The 23,520-nt window shown below is 43.8% G+C and overlaps 3 protein-coding genes across 3 annotated transcripts; 2 read left to right on the top strand and 1 right to left on the bottom strand.

Moving 5' to 3' along the window:
* Nucleotides 1-221: 221 nt before the first annotated feature.
* Nucleotides 222-6,215, top strand: bbs5 (Bardet-Biedl syndrome 5). Its single transcript, XM_012841642.3, has 12 exons — nt 222-473; nt 651-733; nt 1,087-1,152; nt 1,279-1,328; nt 1,477-1,604; nt 1,810-1,945; nt 2,431-2,526; nt 2,821-2,883; nt 3,845-3,979; nt 4,582-4,665; nt 5,281-5,304; nt 5,687-6,215. The coding sequence occupies exons 1-12, from the start codon at nt 412-414 to the stop codon at nt 5,786-5,788; spliced, it is 1,029 nt and encodes a 342-aa protein (XP_012697096.1). The 5' UTR covers nt 222-411; the 3' UTR covers nt 5,789-6,215.
* A 945-nt stretch (nt 6,216-7,160) lies between these two features.
* LOC105912662 (kelch-like protein 41a) lies at nt 7,161-12,351 on the top strand. The gene is made up of 6 exons (XM_031582276.2): nt 7,161-8,480; nt 8,892-9,049; nt 9,551-9,658; nt 9,948-10,142; nt 10,925-11,071; nt 11,349-12,351. The coding sequence occupies exons 1-6, from the start codon at nt 7,374-7,376 to the stop codon at nt 11,458-11,460; spliced, it is 1,827 nt and encodes a 608-aa protein (XP_031438136.1). The 5' UTR covers nt 7,161-7,373; the 3' UTR covers nt 11,461-12,351.
* A 2,265-nt stretch (nt 12,352-14,616) lies between these two features.
* LOC122133329 (FAST kinase domain-containing protein 1, mitochondrial-like) lies at nt 14,617-17,371 on the bottom strand. The gene is made up of 4 exons (XM_042709302.1): nt 17,257-17,371; nt 15,980-16,124; nt 15,601-15,715; nt 14,617-14,679 (listed from the first exon to the last, which is right to left on the bottom strand). The coding sequence occupies exons 1-4, from the start codon at nt 17,327-17,329 to the stop codon at nt 14,617-14,619; spliced, it is 396 nt and encodes a 131-aa protein (XP_042565236.1). The 5' UTR covers nt 17,330-17,371.
* Between the last annotated feature and the right edge of the window lie 6,149 nt (nt 17,372-23,520).

Raw genomic sequence — 23,520 nt, 5'->3', positions numbered from 1 at the left:
CAATGATGTTGAACAGATGGTCCTTTGGTGACACTGAAATGATGACACGACCTCCATAATTACAGTAATGTTGTGAATGCTTTCAAGTCTCATATCAACACCAATGTCACATCACATTTTCAAAAACAAAACAAGTAACCACAAAAACGCTATGCTATATATGTCTATGGGCACAATAACCAGGCCGTTTGTCCCTCAACGGGCACTGTAGAGAGTATGTTGCCGAGGTGACGCAGAGACGCGGAATAATCTCGGGATAATTAGCTGGCTGGCTAATAGTCTGCTAGCAGTCTTATAGCTACATGTATTTTCGCTAATTTAACAAACTCTCTCGCCTTTGACTCTGTGGGCAGATTGTGAATAGATTTTTTACCAGCGCTCTAAACAAGCAAAGCATCAGATCGACTGATCATGGCGTCTGTCTTGGATGTCCTATGGGAAGACCGAGATGTTAGATTCGATATCTCTACTCAGTGAGTGCTAGATTCAACGCTTATTTTAGTCGTGTTAAACCAGTTAGGATATGTGACCATTAACGCCTGTTAAATGAATACTTCAAGGGAGGAATAAAATAGATGCCATTCGTTATAAAACGTTAGCTACTGTTGCATTTACGTGTTGACAGATACTTATTATAAAATATTTTACAGACAGATGAAAACGAGACCTGGGGAAGTACTTATTGACTGTCTGGATTCTATAGAGGACACGAAGGGAAATAACGGCGACAGAGGTAACGTACTATAACCGTATGCTACATACATTCACGATAGGCACAATCTGCTGTAGGTTTACGTGTTAGCAGACCATTCACTGGGCATTTAGCTAAGGTTAGTGAAGTTATTTTGCAGCCAACTATCTACGTTAGCAGAAAACTATTTGTGGCGATTCATCTAGCACGAATACACCCATTTGGAAAAGTTGAAAGCCTGCGGTTGCAATTGATCACGTATTAGTTCCTATAAGAGTGAACATGATTTGTGTTCTAGTGTTCTAGACAGCTACACCGTGTTGATTTCTACTTGCATCACGGTTTGTAGCTTTATAACTGGTTTCATAGCTAACAATATCATTATAACTTTGCAGGGAGACTTTTGGTGACCAACCTGAGAATCATCTGGCATTCACTAGCTCTACCAAGAGTCAACCTTTGTAAGTAGATCCAGTAGACCCTAACCTGGACTCATTCGTTCAACAGAACATTTGTGTTGAATTCCTTTGATGCATAGAGTTGACCTGATAAAAAAAACCCTCTTCATGGTATTCTCTATCCCACAGCTGTTGGATACAACACAATCATCAACATCACGACTAGGACGGCAAATTCAGTATGTCAAATTTTCAACTGATGTTAGATATTTTTTCACAGGTGTGTCATTTTATAATGTGCTCTCTCTCTAACACACACACACACTCCCTCTCTCTTTCTCTCTCTCTCTCTCTCACACACACACACACACACACACACACACACAGAAACTAAGGGGACAAACAGAAGCTCTGTACATACTGACCAAGTCCAACAACACCAGATTCGAGTTCATTTTCACCAACGTGGTCCCAGGCAGCCCGAGGCTGTTCACATCAGTCATTGCTGTGCACAGGTAAGCTCCTTATTATTTTATAGTCAGCTTTTCATTTCTTTTATCACACTTTTCTTTTTCTACTTCATTTAAAAAAATTGTTGTCATAAATTGTGTTAATAGTGGCCTAGATAATGAGTAAACTGCCTGCATTTGACCACTGTTAAACACATGTGAAGGGGTCATCCGTACTGAGTTGCTCTGATAACTAATGTAATTGTCTCAGGGCCTATGAGACCTCTAAGATGTACCGGGACCTGAAGCTGAGGGGCGCTCTGATTCAGAATAAGCAGCTGAGGCTGCTTCCGCGTGAGCAAGTCTACGACAAGATCAACGGCGTGTGGAATTTATCCAGTGACCAGGTACAGAGACCGTTTTGTATGCATCTGATGTGTAGCAAACAATGCCAATGCTAAGTCTGACAAAGCTTTTTCAGAAAGGACTTTCAAGAGTTATAGGTTCAGACCACAGTTCTGGCGGTTGATATTTCAGCTCAACAGCCAATCAAAGTACACTCCTGAAGCATGTGTTGATTGGCTGGAAGAGTGCTTGGCTTGGTCTGAGTCACACCGTTTGTCTCCCATTTACAGAGCCGGAACTGTGTATGAATACCAGTTATAGGTTTTTTTTGAAGTGCAGTCACAGAGTGGACAGCTAGAGGATAGTGAGGAGCAGTTAGCTGAGTTTGACAAAAAGTGTAAAACTGTATACGTCTGAATAGCAGAGTAACATTCTGATTCAGCATCCATTATCCACGTGTGTTTGTTGTATTTCTGAGCAGACTGACTCGTGGTGTCCACGTGTGTTTGTTGTATTTCTGAGCAGACTGACTCGTGGTGTTTTTCAGGGCAACCTAGGGACCTTCTTCATAACCAATGTCCGGATCGTGTGGCACGCCAACATGAACGAGAGCTTCAACGTCAGCATTCCCTACCTGCAGATAGTACGTGTGCTAGCCTCCTCCATGCTTGGGCATTCCCTACCTGCAGATAGTATGTATGCTAGGCTCATCCATGCTTGGGTGGCAAAGTGCTGCACACGTGCAAAACAAAAGAAGCTTTCAAGCAGAAAAATAAATGTACATAGCATGTCCTCATATGAATGTATAAACATATCTCTTGTTCTGCTATTCGTTTCTTTAGATTTCTTGTGTATCTGCCTTTCATGGTCCTGTAGTAGTGTGGAAAGAAATGTGAATGTAATTTTCTCTTTCTTTTCCCGTACTCTTTTTGTGAAGCGCTCCATCAGAATAAGAGATTCCAAGTTTGGCCTGGCCCTGGTCATAGAGAGCTCACAGCAGGTACCGCCGACAGGCCACTCACAACTCGCCACTCACAACACATCACATCACATCACTCGCCACTCACATCACATCACGAGCCACTCACAGCACAGCACAGCACAGCACAGCACAGCACAGCACAGCACAGCACAAGACATCACAGCACAGCACAGCACAGCACAAGACATCATAGCACAGCACAAGACATCATAACACAGCACAAGACACCATAACACAGCACAAGACATCATAACACAGCACAAGACATCACAACACAACACAAGACATTGCATCACATCACAAGCCACTCACAGCACCTACATCGACTCTCCAACTCTGTATACCTGTGTTATGGACAGTGTTACACCTGTGTTGTATACCTGTGTTATGGACAGTGTTACACCTGTGTTGTATACCTGTGTTATGGACAGTGTTATACCTGTGTTGTATAACTGTGTTATGGACAGTGTTACACCTGTGTTTTATACCTGTGTTATGGACAGTGTTATACCTGTGTTGTATAACTGTGTTATGGACAGTGTTACACCTGTGTTTTATACCTGTGTTATGGACAGTGTTATACCTGTGTTTTATACCTGTGTTATGGACAGTGTTATACCTGTGTTGTATAACTGTGTTATGGACAGTGGTACACCTGTGTTGTATAACTGTGTTATGGACAGTGTTACACCTGTGTTGTATAACTGTGTTATGGACAGTGTTACACCTGTGTTGTACAACTGTGTTATGGGCAGTGTTACACCTGTGTTGTATAACTGTGTTATGGGCAGTGTTACACCTGTGTTGTATAACTGTGTTATGGGCAGTGTTACACCTGTGTTGTATAACTGTGTTATGGACAGTGTTATACCTGTGTTGTATAACTGTGTTATGGACAGTGTTACACCTGTGTTGTATATTTTCCTGTGTCCTATTGATTCGTTGTGTTTTGTTCACTTGTTTATTTCAATCTTTTCAGACTGGAGGGTATGTTCTCGGCTTCAAGATCGACCCGATGGACAAACTGCAAGATGCAGTGAAAGAGATCAACTCGCTGCACAAGGTGTACTCTGCCAATCCCATTTTCGGGGTGGAGTATGAGATGGAGGAGAAGGTAGGAATGATTCAACAGTGAAAGTCGAAAGTCGAAAGGTGTGTTTTTTTTTTATTTATAGTTGGACTCGTCCAGCCTCTGGAAGCAGTTTAAAACATACACTTCCTTTTCGTGAGTTCATAACTTGTAGACTTTAATGCTTTATTATCAAAAAAATGTTGTGGTGTCCCCTGAATTTGATAAAATAATTACTTATCTCAGAACATTTCCGCCAAGTCATTTTTACTGTGTTTTGCAACCAGCCTTGCTAACATCATATTAGTTGGAATTAAATCATCACAATGCAAACTACATACACAAGATGAAATCTACACACAGGAACCACTTCTGCATATTAGCGCACCCTAGTGGTCAAGTCTCACATTGATTACCTGAAAGTCTTTTGCCAATTGCATGTTACATCAGCACTGATTAACAAAGGTATTAGGTGCCTCTCAGTGATGTCAATTCAATGAGGGGTGGTGATGTTTTGTGTCTGGTGTCTCTGTGTGTGTGTGTGTGTGTGTGTGTGTGTGTGTGTGTGTGTGTGTGTGTGTGTGTGTGTGTGTGTGTGTGTGTGTGTGTGTGTGTGTGTGTGTGTGTGTGTGTGTGTGTTGCTTCAGCCTCAGCCACTGGAGGACCTTACGGTGGACCAGCCTCCTGATGATGTGGAGATTGAACCAGATGAGCAGACCGATGCTTTCACTGTGAGTGTCTCTCTGTCTGTCTCTCTCTCTCTCTTTCTCTGTCTCCCCTGTAGAACTGTCTGTGTATGCTGATGATGTGACCGTGTTTGTGAGAAACAATGAAGACATCAAATGGTGTTTTTAAAGTTTTCAGTCAAAGTATCTCTCTACTTCTCTTTCTCTATCTCACACACACAATTTCACTGTGACTCTCTCTTTCTCAGACACACACACACTTTCTCTCTCTCACTGTCAATATGAGTCAATCTCTGTCTCCCTCTTTTTCTGTCACTCTTGACTCTTATTTTCCTTTTACTCCCCCCATCTCTCTCTCTCTCTCTCTCTCTCTCTCTCTCTCACTCTCTCTCTCTCTCACTCGTTTTTCGTGTTCTCAAAATAGTAGGGTGCCACAGCCAAGTATCACAATGTCCCACAAACACAAACTGATGTTGCTTAGTTTCAAACACATCATTTGCCAAATGGCTTAAGGTTAGTGTGAGAGTCAGGTGTCATTGAACCAGGAAACCCTTAGGGGCCTGGCCTTCAATTGGAGCCCTGTCTTGTGAATCAAATTCAAATATGTTCTCTTTGTGTGTTTCTCTCTCTCTCTCTATTTCACCCTCGCTATCTGTCTAGGCCTACTTTGCAGATGGAAACAAGGTAAAGCATTAGTTTTACTATGTGTGTGTGTGTGTGTGTGTCTGTGTGTGTCTGTGTGTGTGTGTGTATGTGTGTGTGTACGTGTGTGTGTGTACGTGTGTGTGTGCATGCGTGCGTGTGTGTGTGTGTGTGTGTATATATGTATATATAGCCATATACGTTTATACATATGTAAGTGTGTGTGTGAGTGCGTGTGTGTGTGAGAGAGAGAGGATGCGTGAAACAAATTCATTTTCTCCCCAGCGCATTCCATATTTAACCAAACCATATAAGTGTATACATATGTAAAGGTGTGTGTGTGTGTGTGTGTGTGTGTGTGTGTGTGTGTGTGTATATGTGTGTGTGTGTAACTTTGTGATTTCCTCCTCCTCGTCCCCCACAGCAACAGGACCGAGAGCCGGTGTTCTCTGAGGAGCTGGGCCTCGCCATAGAGAAGCTGAAGGATGGCTTCACCCTGCAGGGGCTCTGGGAAGTCATGGGCTGAGTCCGGCCCAGACCCGGCCCTGACGTGGCACGGATCCGGTCCTGATGTGGCACCGATCTGGCCCAGACTCAGCTGTCTGATAACTAGGGTATAGTGTTTGGGGTTGGGGTCTGCACAGTGGGCCAATGAGCTGCTATGGTAGTCATCTGCTCACCAGAATAAACTGTATTAATTGAATGTTCATTAAAATATTTAATCATGTCTGTAAATGCATCAGTCGCCAGTGATTATGTAAACTGTAAAGTGTGATTATCAACGTCAGTGGCTGATAAACCGTCGCTGTGTGTAATGAGGATCTATTTATATAGAATTCACCCTGTTATATTTTTACATGTAGTGCCTGTATATTTGTACTTTGTCTAGATTTATAAGGAAATGCTTTGTTACCTTTGCTACCGAGATGCATTAAAGTTTGCAAAGGATTAAACCTTCTTCTTCTGTGCCTGTGTTAATCCTGCTCATTTGTTAGCCGTGTAAATGACACCCGAACAGTAGGGGAGTTCTCGAAGGGTCAAAAATCTGAATCATCCGTTTAGTTTAGGCCCCGATGATGCTTTGCCAGCAATAATCCCCGGAGCTATTTACAAACGTGTACGCAGAACCACAGTGGTTTACTAACAGCTAAAGTGGACAGCTCGTTCATCACCTGTTGAGCTGCCAGCTGCTCGTTGACCCATGTTTGGAAGGTCAGACTCTGGGAAATACACTCATCGTGGTTAAATACATCTGAGGGGTGAAGGAACACAGGTTGATTGTGAATGAATCATCATCTGAGGCGACCTCATCAGGCGAATGAATCATCATCATCTGAGGCGACCTGATCAGGCGAATGAATCATCATCATCTGAGGTGACCTCATCAGGCGATGTCCTTACAAGTGGTTGGGTCTGTTCAACAATGGCATCTGACCCCTCTGTCACCCAGGAGCTAAATTCACTCCATTTCTAAAAAGCGTATATCCTCTCTTTTCATAAATTCTCCTTACTGTCAGTATCGATGCCATGCCATTGCCCCAATGCTATACCCGTGTTTGCCCCTTGTTCCACAGCAGCATATGTATCAGCTCCTACCACTCATGGAGTGATGTAAAGGGCAGTTAGAGCAAACATGTACCCTCCTGAGGGAATGTGCCCTGTCATAAACACACACACACACACATCCACACACACAATGTGACTAAAGCCCCGCAGTTGTTTCTTTCACTCTGTGACAGCTGCCTGACGGCCCTAGTCTGTTTTCCGATTCGGTCAACCTGAATTCCTGCTGGCTGTGATGGCCTGGCTAAATTTAGAGGCCGCCGTGTTAAATTTGCGGGAGGCCATTCGGGCTGCTCCACTGCCCCCGGGGCTGCCCAACCAGAGACCAGACGACCTGAGTGGCTCCTTCCTCTTTCATTCTGTCAGACAGACTCTCCCAATTCTCACCTACACACGACTCCTCTGCCTCCTGGGCTAGCCGACCAGTTCTACACTGCAGCAGAGGGACGACAGGACGACACACGGGGCTCCTTCCACCTTTATTCCGTCGGTGAAACTCATCCCAAACCTCTCCACCTGCTCACGCCTGGTTGCTGCCAGACACAGACATGGATCCTCAGAGAATACTTGACGACCTCCGCCTCTACCAGAGCACCCTTCTTCAGGACGGCCTGAAGGAGCTGCTGAACGAGAACAAGTTTGTGGACTGCGTCCTGAAGGTGGGGGAACGCTGCCTGCCCTGCCACAGACTCATAATGGCTGCCTGCAGCCCCTACTTCAGGGAGCTCTTCTTCAGCGAGGAGGAGGAGGGGGCCGCCGACAGCAATAAGGAGGTGGTTCTGGAGGATGTGGACCCGTCCGTCATGGAGATGATCATCAACTACCTGTACTCGGCTGACATTGACATCAACGATGACAACGTGCAGGATATCTTCGCCGTGGCCACCCGCTTCCAGATTCCATCTGTGTTCACCGTGTGCGCCAACTTCCTCCTCAAGAAGCTCTCCCTGGGCAACTGTCTGGCCATTTATAGGATGGGGCTGGTGCTCAACTGCCCCAGGCTGGCCGTGGCCGGCCGGGACTACATCTCGGACCGCTTCGAGACCCTGGTGAAGGAGGACGACTTCCTGGAGCTGGCTGCCCACGAGCTGTTCGCCATCATCGGGGTAGACTCCCTCAATGTGGAAAAGGAGGAAGTGGTGTTCGAGTTGCTCATGCGCTGGGTGCGCAAGGACAAGGAGCACCGGCTCGAGACCCTGGGCGACGCCTTCGACCACGTCCGCTTCCGCCTGCTTCCGGAGAAGTACTTCAATGAGAAGGTGGAGAAGGACGACATCATCAAAGCCGACCCCGAGCTCATGAAGAAGATCAAAGTCATCAAAGATGCGTTCGCCGGGAAGCTGCCCGAGAAGAAAAAGGCGGAGGAAGGGAAAGGCGAAGAGGGCGAGGAGGACGGCGGCGGCTTGCCCGGGTACCTGAACGACACGCGTCGGATCGGCATGTACACCACGGAGATGATCCTGATGATCAACGACACGGCTGCCGTGGCGTACGACTCGGTGGAGAACGAATGCTCCCTGGCCGCCATGGCGGAGCAGATTCCACGGAATCACGTCCCCATCGCCACGGCCAAGAACCAGCTGTATGTCGTCGGAGGCCTGTTTGTGGACGACGACGAGAACAAAGGAGCACCGCTACAGTGCTATTTTTATCAGGTACTTCATAGAGTGATGCAGTGTTACAGTGTTAAATGCAGTGTTAAAGTGTTAGCTGCAGTGTTTAAGTATTAGATGCAGTGTTTAAGTGTTAGCTGCAGTGTTAAAGTGTTAGATGCAGTGTTACAGAATTAGTTGCAGAATGACATACAAATCAGATGATGTGTGTTCGCTTAAAAATCATGGAATGTGCAGAGTATCACTCAATCTGTATATTTGAGATATAATGAGCTATAATTCTGTGCAAATGCATCTCAACAACCTCCATATGATTGGTGTAAAGGCATGGTATATTATCTGGTATATGAGTGCATGTGATCAGAGACATTATAAGAGGACTTTGATGTTACTGTGGCCACATTAGCTTTATACGAGGACAGAGCCTAACCAAAGTGGGCGTGGCTCTTTCAGTTGGACCCCATAGCAGCTGATTGGACAGCACTTCCCCCTATGCCCTCCCCCAGATGCCTATTCGCCATTGGGGAATGTGAAAACTTCCTGTTTGCTATTGCTGGCAAAGACCTACAGACAAACGAGTCCTTGGACTCAGTGATGTGTTATGATACTGAGTAAGACCTGGAACAATTTATTTGTATACAGTTTATTTGCAGTTTATTATGTATAGTATCATGTATTATTGTTGTCTTACATATTATTTGCAGTTTATTATGAATAGTATCATGTAATATTACAGTTTATTTAGTTTTATTGAACGATGTACACTACCATTCAAAGGTTGGGGTCACCTATTATTTAAGTTAAAAATCATTATTTCTAACCTCATCAATGACTAGTTTTCCTATTCAGTTTGCTACATCTCCTATTCAAACTCATGAACGTTTTCATGTAAAACAAGGACATTTATAGGTGACCCCAGACTTCTGAACGTTAGTGTATAGTTTACTTGAGATAACGTACATTAACGTGCTGCCAGTATGTGGTTAGAATATGTACTAAATGTATAGGGGACCTTAGACTTCTGAGTGTTAGTGTATAGTTAACTTAATGTACATTAATGTGCTGCCAGTATGTGGTTAGAGTATGTACTAAACTAACTATGTGCTCGACAGGAAAATGAAGTGGAGCGAAACCAAAAAGCAGCCCCTGAGGACCCATGGCCACTGTGTCGTGTCACAGTACGGGATGATTTACTCTATAGGTGGAAAGGCAGATGACGGGTCAGTGACCTTAAGAACAGGACGAAAAACTGCACACCTATCATTTTAAAACACTAATCACAGAACCTTTATGCATACACGAAAATTACATTGTAGCTGACACACGATATAAATGTACACAGTTTAAATATTCATAAGAACTCTATCTAATACCTATGGCGCAGAAGCACATTTCTCAAGTTTGGACTACGGTGTGAAATGTTTCAGATAGTTTCCTGTTAAGCATTTTTATTGACTAACCGTTTTACTTTCACTGTCATCAACTAAATACATGACCTTTGAACTTCAGCGCCGACAGCAAACACATCAACAAGATGTTTGTCTACAACCACAAAAAGTCGGAGTGGAAGGAGGTGGCTGGGATGAAGACACCCAGGTCCATGTTTGGGGCGGTGGTGCACAAGGGACAGATCATCGTGGTTGGCGGGGTCAACGAAACTGGGCTCCTGAGGTCCTGTGAGGCCTACGACTTTGGAACGAACAAGTATGTGGTCTTCATGTGTATGAGGCATAGCCATTTGAAAACTATATGGAGGAAATGTATATAATGTACCTGTTAGCTATCCAGACTCACAAGACCTCGAAAGAAAGAAAGAAAGTAAAATACATAAAAAAGAATGAATGAATGAAAGAATGAACGAATGAATGAATGATTGAATGAATGAGTGAATGAGTGAATGAATGAATGAGTGAATGAGTGAATTAATGAATGAATGAATGCTTGAATGAATGAATGAATGAATGAACGCACACACTTAGTAATTGCTAAGTACATTTCTTGATAACCAAGAATGTCACATGTAAACACACTGAGACAGTGGAGATGGTCAAGGCCACTAACCTCGAGCTCATCAGTGACCCACAGATCATGAGCTGCTCCAATTTCGTCCATGTAAAGGGCTCATCATTCAAAAGCAGCTATGAGAAAGTGCTGTATAAAGGGCTCATCATTGAAAAGCAGTACTATGTAAGATACAATAATACAATAAGAACTGTATCGGATATAATAAAACAGAGCTTCATCTGTAGACATGTATTGAAAACATGTTAATCAGATATTTCTAGGTGGGGCAATAGTTCTTGAAGTTTCAGATCATATGCATTTATGTTAATAACCGCTGCATGTTGGGTTCCTGTTCGTCCCGTCAGGATTTATTTTTCAAAAATGACTGCTCATTATCCCTTACTGAATGAACTACTCCCCCTTAATGAACTACTCCCCCTTCATTATCCCTTACTGAATGAACTACTCCCCCTTTTGAACAGGTGGGCGGACTTCCCTGACTTCCCCCAGGAGAGGAGCTCCCTGAACCTGGTGAGCAGCGGGGGCAACCTGTTCACCGTGGGGGGGTTCACCCTGGTTGAGACGGACGATAAGGAGTGCGCCCCCACTGAACTCAATGACATCTGGCAGTAAGTATGGGGGTCCATCCGCATCTGGATGTGGTGGAGGTCCATGATTTTAGTCTTTTTGAGATTTTAATACTTTTTGAGATACTTCATGTATCTATATTATTTTTTATTTCTATAGCACCTTTTCAATCATCTGAACCCTTCCCCTTCATTCGGCTCAAGTAAAACTTCTGATGAGAGCTACGTAGAACCATTAAGTGTTCTATGTGTAACATTGAAGAACTCCTCATAGAACTCTATCCAGCCGGTCCCATTGCCGCCCTCTCTCTCCCTGCAGGTACGAGGAGGATAAGAAACAGTGGACGGGTCTCATCAGAGAGATGCGTTACGCCGCCGGAGCTTCCTGTGTGTCTATGCGCCTCAACGCCGCCAAGATGCCCAAACTCTAACTCCATTCTCATTCACACAAACAGACTCTAACTCCATTCTCATTCACACAAACAGACTCTAACTCCATCCTCATTCACACACACAGACTCTAACTCCATCCTCATTCACACACACAGACTCTAACTCCACATGGGCTCAGGTCCGGAAAGCAAGAAATATCAGAAAAAAAATCATATTGCAGTATCCTTGTTACATTGAAGTACACTATTAACAGTGTAAAAACACTAGTTAGCTGACAGTGTAGTATGCTATAACAAACTAAGTAATGACAATAATACATAAAATACTGATACTAAGTGTATATTATATACATCAGTTATATATCAGAATTTGTATTAGGGAACATATACAAGTGCATAGAGTAAATAGCTTTTACACACCAAAGTTAGGGTGTTACTCTGGACTAAAGGTCTAAATGTATCAAGGAGACTGTCATATAAAGTGTCACTAAATCACTGGTGGCTGTTCTGTCCACCAGTATGCCTACTGAATGTGAAAAAGTCAAAGCACAACACAGCACCCGCTCTTGATGAACTTTGTTGTTGTAGGGGCTGAATCTCCCTGGCAGTGCTGTCTGCTCGACTGAACTGAACGAGTGATTCGTTTAAAAATGTGTAATGCTGAAAACAAGATTTGTACAGCTTCGAAAAGAACCATTTGTAATGCTCTACAGGAGAGCAGTCATGCACACAATTCCACAAGTACTATGCCAGCAGGATCCCTTGGCTCAGAAATGTTGGTGCACAAGCAGTAATACACTCGTGCCACTAGGGGCGCCATTCTCAACCCACAGGTCTTGCCCCTACAGACGTCCCATCTGACACTAGAGCCAGTTCAGACGTTATTATACCACATATCCACTTAGGGCTGTACTCTGTTTTTACACACTGTGAAGTGGCTTGCGTTGGTTCACACCAATATTCACAAGTGATTTTTCCCTTCTTTGCTTCTCTTTTTTGTTTGAAATATAATGTAATTTTTGCATGATTAGGTTGTGGGTTGGCTTGGGGTTGGGGTATGACCGTCCTGCTCTGCTGTCGTAGGACCAGCAGACACACATATCATGAGTGAAAATTGAGGTCAATCAGTGCTGAGATGCTGACCGTGGGATAGGTCTGTTATTCTCAACATAAACCGCAGAGGTTTAGTTCTGACACTGATGTCTCATGTTGTTGAAAAGACTTTTCACTTTTAAAAGAATGTAAAAGCACTTTTGTAAAATAAAGTTGTATTTTCCGAGCTGCTTTTCATGTGAATGTCCGTGTATGTACTGCTTGTCTTGTTAAGAGAGACCCTTTTTCACTGAGCAGATAGCCTAATCAAAGAAAGTAAACAAAACATGTAAACAAAAGAGCATCAGCATTTTTATTAAACATTCAATAGCAGCATTAGCACATAGCATTCAATCTCATGATCTGTTTCCCGAGGCGTTGTCCATTTTGAGTCAGTCGCACATACACATCTCCCACAGTGTAATGTGCACTTGATAAACATCCTCGATCTGTGCGCTGTTGCGATATTTAGTATTGAGCGCAGCCAGAATCGAAATTGTGTATTTGATTTGTTTGTGTCAGCCAGCCCAGCCCCTTGCATTTCGCCACGGAGGGAGTTTTCACTAACCAGTGTTTTTCTCCGTCTGTGACATCGCGCCCAGGGCCCTAACCCAATCAGGGAGCCAAAAACCCTAACCCAATCACGGAGCCCAAAACCCTAACCCAATCACGGAGCCCAAAACCCTTACCCAATCATGGAGCCCATTGGGGGACGAGTTGCATCATGGTATGATGAGGCAAAGCACTAAAGATCACCCGGGCCGGAGGTCAAGGAACTATAATGCCCAGCTGTGAGTTGTTTTTCACAAAATGTATTCAGCTTCCATAATTCACATAAAAGCTGCTCCAACGGCAACAGCAGGAATTCCACCTATGTTTGAGCTAAATTAACACATTTCATAATATTGAACAATTTAAGCCTAATCAATCTTGCCAGTGCAGTAACAACAAATGTGTTCCAATTCCTTGGATCTCTATATCACCACTGCGGCAATAGTGTTCCAATGCTATTATTTTATTTTCACTGCTATTTCCTTCACTCATGTATAAGTTTCCTCCTGCTATTCAACACAACTCTATTAACATCTTCTCAGACAAAATTATACAAACTTAACTTTTGGTGGATACACAGTATATATACACAAAACAACCAAACATCAACTTATATTTCGAAGCGTAGAGTATAATAACAGTTTCGTATCTAGTGCCTGTCTTTCTCTTCAAAGTACAGACGTTGTAGGTACTCCCTACCTCCCTGCAGACCCATAACTCTTGTTACAGTGGTATCCACGGATCTTTATATTCCTTTGTGGTGCAGTCCTATTCCTTTATAATAGCGGTAGCCACAAGGGTTTTCAGTTTCTCATAAGACAGCCAATAGCAGAATTTACATGCGTCATTTACACCTTTTGGCCAGTATCGCCGTCCCGTAAGCTTGTTAGCGATGCATGCTTCAACTCTCTGCCCGTGCAGACCTCCCCTTCTCTGAGAAGCCTCAGCAGCGGTATCCGCAGAAATGATGCTGGCACTTTATTCTTTGTCTTGTTTTCTCCTGAGAATTCTCTCCCCTTTTTCCTTTTTTTTTTTTTCTTCCTCCACACAAAATATAACTTTCCTGTGAGTATTTTTCATAGAAACAAGATAGCAGGGCATTTAACTGCCAATTTGGGTTCCCTCACACATCATAACTCACAGACCAGTCATTCGTATCCTCTCACTCTTCTCCCGGCACACTTACTCTAAGGGTGGGGAGTTAACACCCTTTATAATTTTTGTCAAGGCTGTCTGGTGTTCCACCTACGCGGCTGCCTTTTGGCCAAGGAGTTCTTGCACTCGCCGTGGATGGCTTCCTCACCAGACGCCCTTATGTGTTTATCAGTCACACTTAGGTTATCTGGTGTTCCATCTACGCGGCTGCCTTTCGGCAGAGGAGTTCTTGCACTCGCCGTGGATGGCTTTCTCACCAGAAACCTTATTCAGATCTCAACTACCTACATACACCCACTCTGTCCTCTCAGGGAGACTCAACCAGGCGGACGACCCGCAGGCTTTCACCTTAGGGCCAATCAAGCTTCTACCTGGGAATCCACCCGTATCAAGGCCTTACTGGGAGCCGGTTCCTGGTGGAGGACACAAGTCCTCTCTTCTACCAGGACCCACTTCTCCCTAGAGTTCAATGCAGGTAGCCGAAACCTATTCTATCACACAGTTATCATACACACTCTTATCTCACTCAGCGTTAGTCCACGCTCACACCAATAAATCACACAATCTTCAGTTTTTCACCACCAACAGTGCTCTAACTTTCCACTAATTGTTTGTGCGTTTTAAATGCTTAATGACCTAACTTAACTTAACTAATCTGTCTATTAGAATGCCAAAAATGACCAAACTACTTCTCTACTGAACATAAAACCCCCTTTAGTCTGACATGACTACACTACCGTCCAGAAGTCTGGGGACACTTATACAGCGGGTAAAATAAGTATTGAACACGTCACCATTTTTCCAAAGGTGCTATTGACATGAAATCTTCACCAGATGTTGGTAACAACCCAAGTATTCCATACATACAAAGAAACGAAAACAAATAAGTTCAGAAATTAAGTTATCATAGGTTAAGTTAAGTTATCATAGGTGGCCCTCCCCATGGAATATATGTTGTTTTTAATTGGAGAATTGGTGGCCCAGATAGGTTTTAATGCCAGATCTGGTCAATCATCTGCGCTTGCCCCTTATGGTCGAGGCCCAACAGATAGCACCTGACATAATATAAAATAACCCATGGTTGGAAATGTGCCGAGTTCAGACCAAGAATGGACAGTCTCTTGAGAGACAGTGGAGCGTCCTCAGCCAACGAGGGGACAGTTCCCCTGAGACTCTCCACACATCAATATGTTTGCTATACTTGATACATATTTAAACATAGAGTGCACATAATGTAATTCATAGCAATATTGTAAATCATTTTGTAGTAGCATAGTTTTAATAGCTTGTTATCATGACTATCCAACATCTTTCACATTACCTGGTAGAAATCAATTACAAAAATAAATCTGTCACAGACATCAGCTTCTTTCACTTTACCTGGATGACATGGGATCCAAGAATTTCCAAGTGCCTTTTCCTCAAATGGATCTCTCCTTTCACATGCTGGGAGTTTTTGCAGAAGGACTTTGCGTCGAAGAAGTCGAGAGCGATTCTTTCTGGCAGAGAAGATGGCAAACACATTTCAGGTTAGATTACGCTGTTTGTGTTCCTGCCCTACTTTGCCTAAACCGTTGGTGCTTTGGCTAATGCTTGACAATGATTCTGCACAGACCTGCTCCCCAGGTCTTGTATGCACTGTGCCATGTCCTGAAGTTGGGTTAATGTCCAGACTGACTAAAAAGAGAGCATTGCCTGTAATAGTGGGCTTAAGGTGTGTACCTCTGGGCTCCTGTAACGGTGGGCATAAGGTGTGTACCTCTGGGCTCCTGTGGGCAGCTCCATCCTCTCCTGCTCCGTGGCACTGGATGCCCACTGCACCTTCCCCTCCTCGCTGATCTGAAGCCTGCTGGGTGTGGTGTAGGGCACCGGCTGGCCCTGACGGTCCAGAACACACTCAAAGTCTGAGGAGAGACCGCAACACACGCCTGTCAGTCAAACCACTCACGCCTGTCAATCAAACAACACATGCCTGTCATTCAAACATCACACGCCTAACAATCAAAATACACGTCAAATATGAGGAGAGACCATATCACTCGCCTGTCTGAGGAGAGACCACAATATATGCCTGTCAATCAAATAACACATGCCTGTCAATCAAAATACACTCAAAGTATAATGAGAGACCACAATATACACCTGTCAATCAAATAGCACATGCTTGTCAATCAAAATACACTCAAAGTATGATGAGAGACCACAATATACACCTGTCAATCAAATAACACATGCTTGTCAATCAAAATACACTCAAAGTATGATGAGAGACCACAATATATGCCTGTCAATTACCACATCAATCAACTGTCAGTCATATTACACTCAAGGTCTGAGGAGAGAGGACACCAAACCTGTCAGTAAATAGACTGACCTGTTAATTAAAACACAATCAAAAATCTGAGGACAGACAACAACAAGCCCAGTCAGTAAACAGACTGACTTCTGTCAATCAAAACTAAATCCAAATAGTAGATCAGGTGACCAGATGAAAAGACGGACTGCTGAAAAAAAGCTGAAAGAGTGAAGACCTTACATTGACAAAAACAAACAAGCAGACCAACATTCCAGCCTCAGCCCATCCTCTTACACTCATTCAGCTTTTGGTGTTCAGTACAATATATCACCTTTTTAGCCTCTGTGTGCTGAGTCCGTCTTTCCATCTGTTCATACTGGAAATATGCCAGGCACATAACACCACTGTCAACAGACAGAGTAGAGGTGTGGAGAGTGGTGGAGTGAGTATGGAAGTATGGAGTGAGTATAGAAGTGTGGAGTGAGTATACAAGTGTAGAATGTGGAGTGAATATACAAGTGTGGAGTGAGTATAGAAGTGTGGAGTGAGTATAGAAGTGTGGAGTGTGGAGTGAATATACAAGTGTGGAGTGAGTATAGAAGTGTGGAGTGAGTAAGGAAGTGTGGAGTGTGGAGTGAATATACAAGTGTGGAGTGAGTATAGAAGTGTGGAGTGTGGAGTGAGTATACAATTGTGGAGTGAGTATAGCAGCAGCGAGTTAAAAATGATTGCCTCCTTACTGGCGGTGTAGAAGTATGGAGTGAGCACAGCCACGCGGGCACAGTTGATCCCACCCAGGACCTCCCCCAGCATTTTGTGGATCTGCTGCTGGACTGGGGTCACTGAAGTATTCCCTGTGTTGCACACACAACACACAAGAGGAATACAGGGGTTAAAGGTCACCTGGGTGTCTGTCTGAATGGGAAAACAAACACTTGAACTGTGTTGGGAGGGTTACATACACTAAAAATGTATTCCACTACAGATTACAGAATATATGTTCTAAAATGTCATTTGTAACGTATTCCGTACACACACAAGACACAAGAGGAATGAAGAAACATTATAAGGCCCAGCACAAGTAAAGACATGCCGGAGGAGTACTTGCTGCAAAGTTTGTAATTACTGTTCTTGGAACATTATTTGATGTCAGGAAAGTGTCAAAAGCAAAGGTGTTTGCTAAAAGCTAAAATCATTTTCAACCTCAATATCTGGATGAAAATGTTCTGGTCATTTAGCCCCTTAAATCAATGGATGAAAAATATGATATAAAAATATACAAATTGGGATGAGTTTTCCTCAAAATCGTGTCATGTTCTGGGTGATTCCGAATTTCTTAACGGTAGTGTACATATATTACCAAGTTGTGGTGTGTGGGAGTGTGTTAGGCAGGTCATACAGGGATATACGACTGACCTGAGGCACCTGAGGATGTGTGTGTGTGTGTGTGTGTGTGTGTGTGTGTGTGTGTGTGTGTGTGTGTGTGTGTGTGTGTGTGTGTGTGTGTGTGTGTGTGTGTGTGTGTGTGTGTGTGTGTGTGTGAATTAATCTATGCTGTGTATATGATTGTGTGCAATATGTGGGCGGGTGGGCGATCAAGCCTGTGTGTGTGTGAAAGTGTGTGTGTGTGCCTGTGGTGTTTTAACAGGCTAGGTTGGGATGCATCATGGAGCGTGGTTTAGGGCCATTATAATTCCTAGTCTCCTTCCTGACCCCTGTAAAGGTCTGCTAGACAGAAAATTACACAAAGAGAATATAGATCAAACTAAATGTCATATAGAAACTGAAGTTGTTCCGGTAGAAATCCCTTTGCTCTTAAGCAAAGCATCACTGAAAAGAGCAGGTGCTGTGTTGGACATTGAACATGACAAAGCTGTAATGTTTAAGCAGCCAGTGAAAATTGAGTTAACCTCTTCAGGCCACTATTGCGTGAACTTAAAACCTGAGGATAATCCTGAAGAGAGTGAGATTCACGATGAGGAGGAAATTCTCACTGTGACTGGAAATATGACAACACAGGAAAAACAGAAGACTCTGCTAAAGCTACACAAACAATTCGGACATGTTTCAGTAGAGAAACTGAAGACTAATGGAGTCTGCAGGTAACAATGATGATGAATGCATTGGAATCCTAAAAAACATTGTTAGCAACTGTGAAACATGCATTAGATACAGCAGGCCAAAGCCAAAGCCCGCTGTCGGTCTATCCATGGCTTCAACCTACAATGAGACAGTTGCTGTGGATTTGCATGAGCTAGAACCAGGATTGTGGTATCATTGCATATCATTGACCACTTTACACGCTTCAGTGCGGGGAGTATTGTCACGACCAAGAAGCCTAAAGAAATTGTGAAGCATCTCATTCATCGCTGGATAAGTGTACATGGGCCTCCCCAGAGACTGTTCAGTGACAATGGAGGTTAATTCAACAATGAAGAAATGAGGGATATGGCTGACAAATTCAACATTGAACTCAAGACCACTGCAGCTTTCAGTCCATGGAGTAATGGCCTTTTGGAAAGACATAACCAAACCCTCACTGAAATCCTGTTGAAAATAAAAAAGGACAATGGATGTAATTGGGAAATGGCTCTGGATTGCTTTGATGGCAAAGAATTCAATGCACAATGTGCACTGCTACAGCCCATATCAACTTGTGTTCGGCCAAAACCCAAATATGGCGTCAGTCCTGACCGATAAGCAACTAGCCCTTGAAAACACTACACCAAACAACTGGATAGCTCAGCATATTGCAACTTTACATGCTGCACGGTGGGCCTTCACAGAGGCAGAATGCTCTGAGAGGATCCGATGAGCCCTTCATAAACAACTGTGACCTAATGATGATCAATACAAAACCGGGGACAAAGTCTACTACAAACTGGCTGAATGCACGGAGTGGAAAGGTCCAGGTATGGTCATTGACGCACTAGTGGTCTTTGTGATGTACGGCGGCACCTGTGTCCATGTGCATCACTCCAGGCTAAGAAAGGCTGTGTCAGAAGGCAAAACAATGTTACCACACTCTGAGTCGCATCATTCTGAACAGGATAGGTGTGCATAAACTGATACATTACAGACAGCCACTGTCGCAACTCCTGAAAGTCTGCAGCTGAAATACATACATATTCAGACATAGAAAGTGGACAAACAATAACGGGAAAGATTCTTGGCCGTGCAAGGAAGGCCACTGGTAAAAACAGAGACTGGTATAATATGCAATACAGTGGACCAGAGGAAATTGCTAGTACTACAGGGTCAGTCAATCTGAGTCGGATGGACAATGTTCACATGGCTCCATCCGAGCATGCTGACCTGTTATGACAGACAGTTATGAAGATGACATTCTTCTGATGAATGATGCTGTTTTTCACCGGGCTAAACAAGTTGAACTATGTTACTGGAAAAAGAATAACGTCTTTGAAGAATTGAGTGATGAGGGTCAAAAATGCATCTCGACACGGTGGGTGTGTACTGAAAGAGACTCCTGATGGTGTTGCACCTAAACCTAGACTAGTTTCTAGAGGCTTTGAAGAAATAAACAGGCAGGAGCTACCAAAGGACTCCCCTACATGTGCCTCTGAGTAAGAATGATCATGGCAGTCATCTGTCAAAGGAAATGGCTATGGACTATTCTATACTGTTCTATGGACATTAAAGCAACTTTTTACAAGGCAAAGAATTGACTCGAAATATCTACGTTCGTCCACCACCAATGGCTCAGAGCCAAGGAATTCTGTGGAAACTGAAGAAATGTGTTTACGGACTAGCAGACGCCTCTCTTCATTGGTACAATAAGAGAAGTATCAGTATCAGTACCATGTATCAGTTGGGAGCTGCCTTGTCACAAGTTGACCCAGCAGTCTTCTACTGGCTGGATGATTCCTATAATGTAATGGGAGTCCTCGCTTGCCATGTAGATGACTTTATCTGGGGAGGTTCAGAAATGTTCTCCACAACAGTCATACCACGCTTGAAAGTGGCTTTCTAAGTGAACGAGAAGAGCACAACACCTTCAACTACATGCAACTGTTCAGACTCTGCACTGTACAAATAAACTAATCAGGAAACTAAAATCTGATGAAGTGACCTTGAAGTTCCAGCACCTAGGAAAAGAAAGCTCCCTGAAGCTAGTACTGTTCAGTGGTCCTTCAATGGGCAGCCTTCCAGGACCGTAAGGGGGGGCATCTTATCCTGCTTATCCTGCACCTATATGCTGGCAATCAAAAAGAATCAGAAGAGTTGTCAGAAGCAGGAGAGTTGGCAGGAGAGACTTTGGCTCTTGCAGATGGCATTGACAATGCAATGTTCTTAGCTACACTGTACTCATAACTTACTGTAGGTGACTGCAAGCACAGAGGTCTACCTATTGTATGTGTAACTGACAATCACCCACTGCTTGATGCTGTCAAGTCCACCAAATCAGTTACTGAGAAGAGACTGCGTCTGCGTTTGCGAAATCAGCAATGTCAAAAAGCTCATTCAATCTGGAACCATTCAACACATCATGTGGTCTGCTACCAAAGAACAGCTCGCTGACTGCTTGACAAAGAAAGGAACATCAGGGCTCTCAACGAAGGTGTATGGCAACTTAAAGAATGAGAGGACAAAATAACAAATCAAAGAGACAAAAAACATTTTTGACTTTGTTTTGTTTAGAGAGTTAAAATAAGAAACAAACTTTTTTTTTTAAGAAAAGGGGGGAGTTTGTTAAGTGTAACTGTGCATGTGTGTGTGTGTAGCTCTCAAAACGTCTCTCCTCACTTAACTCTGAGAGAGAACGCTGTTCTTCATCATCATCATCAACATGTAATTTCAAGTCACGACAGGGGAAAGGGTTTCATCAGTATCCTTATTTGGCAAGCATATTCAGTTTCAAGATAAGGAAAGATGGTGTGTGCGCGCAGGCGTGTGTGTGTGTGCACGTGTGTGTGTCTGTGTCTGGTGAGTATTTAAGCTGGCCTTTTGAGCTGCTCTCCTCACTCTTCTCAGCGCTGAGAGAGAACACTGTTCTTTGTCAAGATCATCATCATCATCCTCAAGATGAAGCTGATCGCTCTGCTGCTGCTGGGTCTCGTCTCACTGGTGGAGGGGGAGGTCGTTAAGTCTTTCGCTGACTCCTGTACTGACCCCTTCATTAAGGACCAGAATAAGAAACCCGTCACTCCCACTGTACTGGTGTCCCAAAAGAGAGACAAGACTGGGAAACTCATAGAGAGATACAGGCAGATCTGCCAGAAGTACGAGAATATCTACAGGTACGCCACTCTCTACGACACGCACAACAGGATCCCTGTGTACTCTGCCTACCTGTACACTGGGTATGCGAAGGTGGCCATAAAATCTACCTGGATGATCGAGCCTGGGGTGGGTTTACTTTGTTTTCTGTCAGTTGTTAAGAATATAAATGTGTGTGTGTGTGTGTTGTGTGTGTGTGTGTGTGTGTGTGTGTGTGTGATTTCTGTCAGTTGTTTAGAATATAAATGTGTGTGTGTGTGTGTGATTTCTGTCAGGTGTTTAGAATATAAATGTAATACAACGACCATTCCCATCGCTCATCTTTGACTGTCTAAGTGACCTCTATTTGTTTGTGATTGTAGGTGGTGCAACTGTGTGTGTGTGTGTGTGTGTACAATAAGTACTGAGGACATCGGAGTATGCATATTGTGCAAAGCTGACTGTTTTAGAAAGAGTTATTTTTTGACTCTCTCCTGCTCTCTTGTGTCTCTAATCTGAACTGCAGCTTAATGACCACAGTGAGACAAAAATGACCACTGAGGCAAAGGCAGGTGGACCAGTGGGTAAAAACCAGGCTGTGAATGACGACTATATTGACCAGCAGCCTTACCAGAAGGGCCACCTGTACCCCCACTGCCACAACTGTGATCAGGACCAATCAGACTCCACCTTCACCCTCACCAACGCCGCTCCGCAGGATGAGGAAGACAACAAGGACTGGTACGGACAGGTGGAGAAAGTTTCAGCAAATCATATATCTAACTGGTGCAAGGACGGCAGCGCTTATGTAGTCACCGGTGTGATACCAGGGGACGAATGGTTAGAGAAAAAAAAGAGAAAAGGGTGAATGTGCCTGGCTACTTCTGGTCTGCTTTCTGCTGCACACACAGAGTGAAGAAGAGTGAATATTCGCAGGGTTTCCTGGCTCCCACAAAGACTGGAATGAGGAAACTAAACAAAGACGCAAAGCATGACTGGAAGATGGTCGCAGAGGAGATGTCTGTTCAGGAGCTGAATGGGAAGCTCACAGGCCTTTATGCCACACCATTTAAGGTCTTTGGCGATCTGTGTTTAAAAAGCAAGAATTAAGGCAGGAAGGGGAAAAGGAAGGTGTGGGAGCTCTATGTGTATGTGATGGATGGATCAGCCTGCACTGGTAACTCTCAGAACCAGGAACCAAGACTGACGTTAGCGTTCAGGCTCTTCATCCTTGGGTGTCCTGTTTTGAATAGGGCCCAGCTGCTGTACTGACTGGACAAAGCCCTTTATTCCCATTGCTTTAAGTCTGCTGTAGACATTCAATCTGTTATCACTGTGATGTCATAAGTCACAACTATATCCTGTTTTTGATCCTCCTTTGAATCCAAATAAAGCATTTCAATTGAATACTGTTGAGTATTTTTTATTCTACTGATATTCCTCTGCTGTGCGTCTTGGTCCTGTTCATCCCGTCAGGATTTATTTTTCGTTAATGACTGCCGGACTATACATTATCCCTTACATACTCGCTAGCTTGTGTGGGATATTTTTATATGAGTAAGAAGGGATTTGCCAGGTAACCCATTTCATTAGTTTGAGGGTTTAATGTGGGTTAGTCACACATAGTATATAAGATGAGTGTTGAGATCTCAAATAAGGGGGTGTTGACCTAAGGAAAATAAGGGGTGGGTCATTAGGTGCAGTGAAAGCCTTGTGAATGGATAAGGTCAGATGAGAGGTCAGAGGTTTCATTGGTCAAAGGGGTCAGCCAACTAGGGCTGTTGTGG

The sequence above is a fragment of the Clupea harengus genome, chromosome 2 (genome assembly GCF_900700415.2).
Source record: "Clupea harengus chromosome 2, Ch_v2.0.2, whole genome shotgun sequence".
In the NCBI taxonomy this organism is placed as follows: domain Eukaryota; kingdom Metazoa; phylum Chordata; class Actinopteri; order Clupeiformes; family Clupeidae; genus Clupea; species Clupea harengus.
The sequence above is the reverse complement of the archived record's forward strand: the minus strand, read 5'-3'. Positions and strand labels throughout refer to the sequence as shown.